Below are 5,553 nucleotides of genomic sequence, written 5' to 3' on the forward strand. Positions count from 1 at the left end.
AAAAAATACACATATTGTCACTTTGACAGAAATTTTGGGTTTATTTGCTCAAGTTTTGATGAGTCCATTTCTGACATTTCTACATCCATCCCAACACAATGGAGGTAAATGGTATTTCTGTGTTCACAGCACTGAAAACACATTAATAAAATGCAACAGTAATGTGTCTTTTCAGGGACAATGCCCTAGTTATCCTGGAATATACACAGACCTTGTTATCAATAGTTGTTATTGTACATTAGAGGACAGATGAGAAAAACACGTTTTTTATTTTGTTTAAAGAGGTCATATTATGCTTTTTGGCTTTTTCCCTTGCCTTTATTGTGTTATATATCTTTTTTTGCATGTTATTGATTTACAAAGTAAAAAAGCCTAAAGTCCACCCCAAAGGGAGTTACCATCTCTAAAAGAAAACACTGTTCACAAACTGCTCCAAACAGCAGTACATGTTACAGATTGCTGCGATCAGAACCAGTATATGCTGTATTTTAGTGTAGAGCTGCACTCAAACTATTACAACTTATTTGCTCAATTTAATGCCATGACATTTTCACTTTCTTTTTCTTGTCCACTCAACCCTCTATTTCTCCCCATGCATCAGCACTTTTGTTTACTGGACATGTCTTGTTATGGACAATTCAAAGAGATTGAACTGAGCCCGGTGTATCTGAGAGTTGGGCTGAGGTAGATTGATTAATCCCTTTTAAAACAATACCAAATTTGTCCATGCAAAACCATCCCGAACAGCTGAATCATTTTTTTGTTGCATGAATACATCCTCTGTGAGTTCATTAAAAGCCATGATGTGCTGAAAGGGTAGGCTGAGGTAAACAAAGACACCTCATTTGAAGTCCCCAAAAACCTTCACCCTGTTTCCCACCCTGATCTTACCATTTAAATTCTTCTTGAATACCTTTTTCAACAGATAAAGAAATAATGAAGAAGCTGTGTGAGATAAGCGCGGCTTCAAAAGAAAGTAGAAAGTCTTAGTGGAAACTAAGCCAAGAGTGAGGTTAGTGAGTCAGTTACAATACACACACATACTTCAGATGGACAAAGAACAACTGCCCATACAGACAAAGACATGTGACGTAGCAACACACATACAGGTTACGTTACCATACACAACAGACAACACACGCATGCATGTGTGCGTGTACACACGTGCATGTGCACGCGCACGCACACACACACACACACACACACACACAAACACATTACCTGAATTGAGGGGAAGCTCAGGTAGTTTAATCTTAAAGATGACACTGTGCTGAATGGAGCGGCTTCCCTGCAGAGTTCTGTCCCTGAAACACAGCACCTCCACTGTGTCCAGCTTAGAGCCCCTGACACACACACACACACACACACACACACAAAGATTATGCAAAACACAAAAATGAAAATAACACACGGCCTGCACAGATTAGAAGCTCTAAAGTGTACACTCGAAATAAACATAAAATCTCAGAAATATAACTTAACATGTAATATGCTCTCTCTCTCTATCTATCTCTCTAATATAAAAAACAATATCCAGATAAATGATAAAACACTATGATCAACACATAACCACATACCAAGCCATTTATTTCCCCTAATATGGTATTAAATGACCACACTCACTTTAAAAAAATCAAACCCCAGTGAAACAACTCAATAAGCTAGACATTGCGACTACATTGTAATTCTATTTTCATCTATCTAAGCCAGTATCAACAGTTTATATTTAACACAAAGAGAAAGTGTAGTCAAGCACAAGATTGATGAGGTTTGTATTGGATAAAAAAACACCTCTAACTACTGAGTGTGAGGTCTAAACTGTCTTAGGATATTTGCTGATAAGCCATTAGTATCACCAAACACTATTGCGTATCTGGTCCCTTTGGGAGTTCCTTGTTTTCATGAAAAATAATTATGCAATAAAAATCTGAAATAGCAAGACAAGTACCAAGAAAACTAAGCTCTCTGGGGAAAAGTAGGACAAAAAAATTCCTGATTGTTGACCTGAACCTAGAGGCTCATTCAAACTGAACTGTAATTGCAGCAGTGAAATGTGCAGACCCGAATGCAGTGATAATTCAAGCAATGACATTTCTGAATGATGCTGCAATATAATGATGTGATGTTTTCATTAATTTTCAGACATTAACATCAATTTCAATAGATAGATAGATAGATAGATAGATAGATAGATAGATCCCTAGGGGGATTTAAGAATACAGGAAATTTTAGAATATAGTAGTTGTTTGTTCTTGATTATGATTAGTAGTCGTCCCAGACACAATCATGTCTAGTGCTAGCTTTGTCAAAATCATGTTGCTCCTAGAGCAAGAGAGCCTTCCTGTCGATTTAAGGTTGGCACCTGCACTATTTTCTTTTAAGAATAAACTGAAGACAAAAAGATAGCTGGTACTTCAATTCAGTCAGAAAATTAGTTAAGCAGAGATTTCCTGTCTTTTACTTTTTGGCTTTGTGCCTATATAAAGTCGACAGTGTTTTGAAACGCACAGTGAGTCCTCTGAGAACACACAACACACACACGCACACACGCACACGCACACACTTACCATCGGTTAGCTAAGAGGACCAGCAGATTCCTCAGAGGCCAACCCGGATGTTGAGACAGAGTACACGGATCATAAACGGCCACAGTAACCTAGAAAACCCAAACAAGGTGTGTTTACATTACCAAAATGTGTGTGAATGACAGTGAGTGTTATAAATTATCATTTAATCCGATGATAGAGATGGGCCACAAAAGTACTTTAAAGAAGAATCCTGCAGTACTTGAATCTTTGAAAGCTTGCTTTAAAGGTCCAATATGTAAAATATTTACTGTATTAAATCCAAAAATGACCACAACACATCATCAGACAATAAGGAAACATGCTAAGTTGAAATACTATCTTCTTTGATAAAAATGCTAAGCCCTAACTGCTCATTTAACACCTGGGTTGCCAAATACAAAACGCAAACACACAAAAAACATTGTGCTGCAGCCTTAGCAGCAACCAAACAGATTGGATTACCTGACAAGATTAATTCTACCCGACCTTAAAAAAAAACTTGGCATCTTTCTAAACAGTTGTATGACTAGAGACGTGGTAAAACACGGTTAAATATTGGAGATGCATTTGAAGACGAAGATAGCTTGAACCCAAAAGGACACAGAGTTGGATAATTTCCTCCTGAACAGCTTACTAAGCTTGCATTGAACTTTTCACGGCTGCTAGTAGGGATGGACATTTTCAGTCATTTTAACATTTGTGTGCTTGCATTAAATTATATAGATTACTCAAGTTAGTTACTTGCAAAACAACAGAGACACAGCCGGTGAAGTGAAGCTGACAGCTGCTGGCTAATGCCGCCATGCTAACACGCGAACTGCTAATGCTACCAGAGGACCAGGCAAGCGGGCCACGGCTGTTTACTGTGACAGACACCAGAGAAACCACAAGTTGGCTCCATAATAATAGAAACATGCAATTTAACTTTGGCAAATCAACCATGCAGCCTGAATTGTTGAATAGGGACACAGCCTACCTTCTCTATGGTCGCTCTGCAATGTATTGTCTGTTATGGAATGTTACTATGGCTAACGTTACCAATGCCAGCTGCACGGTTATGATATGTTGGTCAGTAAGATGATTCCCGCTTTGTTACAACCTGACATGAAACCATAATGTGTAGCGTACAGTGTATAGACAAGCTGCTTTTAGTACATTATATTGTAGATCAAGCAACAACTAATATTTTCATTCATCTACACATTAACTTAGACAAAGTTATAATCATATGTAAGAAATGCTATATGTTTATTTGAATTGTATACATATCGGGGTCAGGAAAGTAGTAAAAATCTCCCCCCTGCCAAAATTTCTTCCCCTGCTTCTGTTCAGCGTCCATACCCGACAAACGGTGACTGTGACCTGGGTTCAGAAAGTCGGGTACAGAGGGCCGGGTCTTTCTTACAGTAGATATTGTAGTTTATCAAAGTCAAGACTGCCAGAGGCGGAGGTCAGTGAAGTCATGTTATGATTCTTGCTCGATATCAGCGTTGAACTGACTGAACTTTGGTAGGTTGGTGGCTCATGAATCCCTATTATTAACTGCCAAGGACAGAGTAATACAGAGGGAGACGGGGAAGAGGGTGAAGATGGACAAATTGCTATGGCCTGTATTTGGCGTCATGCTGTTCATGAGTCATTTTTCATAATGAGGCTTTTTCACTCTGTAATAGTTCATTTCACTTCATTATACTATTCTATTGCCCACAGAGTGTCGAGGGCTGCAACCACCTCATTTTCTAGAAAAAGATGTAACTTACACGGAAACAGCTTACGTCAATGAAAATTGTCAGCTAAAAGTGTTTACTCTGAACATCATACAGTATGTTCTGTATGTGTTTAGTGGTCATTGCAGTAATTTTGAGTCGTGAAAGGGTGACTGTCAGTGGGTACAGAGCTCCACGAGAACACAGACTTTTATGACTGTCAACACAGCCTCTTTGCTGCGCGGTGGAGTAATGTGTTGTTTGGAAATGAAAGACTAGCTAACTAGCTAACATTGACATTGTGGGACATTGGACAATTTTGACTGCAGTAACCATTTTCAACGCTAGCTGTCAGTATTACAGAATGCACCTTTAAAATATAAAAACCCCAGAAAACAAACTGAAAAAAGTACCTTCTTAGTATCAGTGAAGAATGAGTCCCAGTCTCCAAGTGGAGCCATCTGTACAGTGTCATCTGTGTACTTCATTAGGAAGTATGGCACTGCAGTGGTCCCGCTTTTGATGCACAGGACATCATAGGCCTCCTGCAAGGCTGCGATCTGAGACAGAAATAATTAGGAGTCAGCTATAATTATAGAGAGCTCTGTTCTGTACATTAACACCATCCATCATGTATATACAGTGGTGTGAAAAAGTGTTTGCCCCCTTCCTCATTTCCTGTTCCTTTGCATGTTTGTCACACTTAAGTGTGTCGGAGAATCAAACCAATTTAAACAATAGTCAAGGACAACACAAGTAAACACAAAATGAAATTTGTAATATGACGGTGTTATTATTAAAAGGGAAAAAAAATCCAAACCATCATGGCCCTGTGTGAAAAGTGATTGCCCCCCTTGTTAAAACATACATAACTGTGGTTGTCCACACCTGAGTTCAATTTCTCTAGCCACCACCTGTTCACAATCAGGCATCACTTAAATAGGAGCTGCTTGCACAGTAAGTTCCACCAGAAGATCCTAAAAGCTACACATCATGCCGAGACCAAAGAAATTCAGAACAATTGAGAACGAAAATTGAGATCTATCAGTCTGGAAAGGGTTAAAGCCATTTCCAAAGCTTTGGGAATCAGCGAACCACAGTAGAGCCATTATCCCAAATGGCGAAGACCTGGACAGTGGTGAACCTTCCCAGGAGTGGCCGGCCGCCCAAAATTACCCCAAGACTCATCCAAGAGGTCACAAAAGACCCCACAACAACGTCTAAAGAACTGCAGGCCTTACTTGCCTCAGTTAAGGTCAGCGTTCATGCCTCCACCATCA

The 5,553-nt window shown here is 39.3% G+C and overlaps 1 protein-coding gene across 3 annotated transcripts in view; it reads right to left on the reverse strand.

The window, feature by feature from the left end:
* atg7 (ATG7 autophagy related 7 homolog (S. cerevisiae)) overlaps positions 1–5,553 on the reverse strand; it is a 61,848-nt gene that overhangs the window by 47,675 nt on the left and 8,620 nt on the right. For 2 of the 3 annotated variants that reach the window (XM_032512795.1, XM_032512794.1), the window contains exons 7-9: positions 4,687–4,833; positions 2,568–2,656; positions 1,222–1,343 (exon numbers count right to left, since the gene is read on the reverse strand). In XM_032512795.1, the coding sequence (XP_032368686.1) occupies positions 1,222–1,343; positions 2,568–2,656; positions 4,687–4,833 (358 nt within the window). The remainder of the gene's footprint in view (positions 1–1,221; positions 1,344–2,567; positions 2,657–4,686; positions 4,834–5,553) is intronic. The other variant, XM_032512796.1, reaches the window with a different exon arrangement.

The sequence above is a fragment of the Etheostoma spectabile genome, chromosome 4 (assembly GCF_008692095.1).
Source record: "Etheostoma spectabile isolate EspeVRDwgs_2016 chromosome 4, UIUC_Espe_1.0, whole genome shotgun sequence".
In the NCBI taxonomy this organism is placed as follows: Eukaryota; Metazoa; Chordata; class Actinopteri; order Perciformes; family Percidae; genus Etheostoma; species Etheostoma spectabile.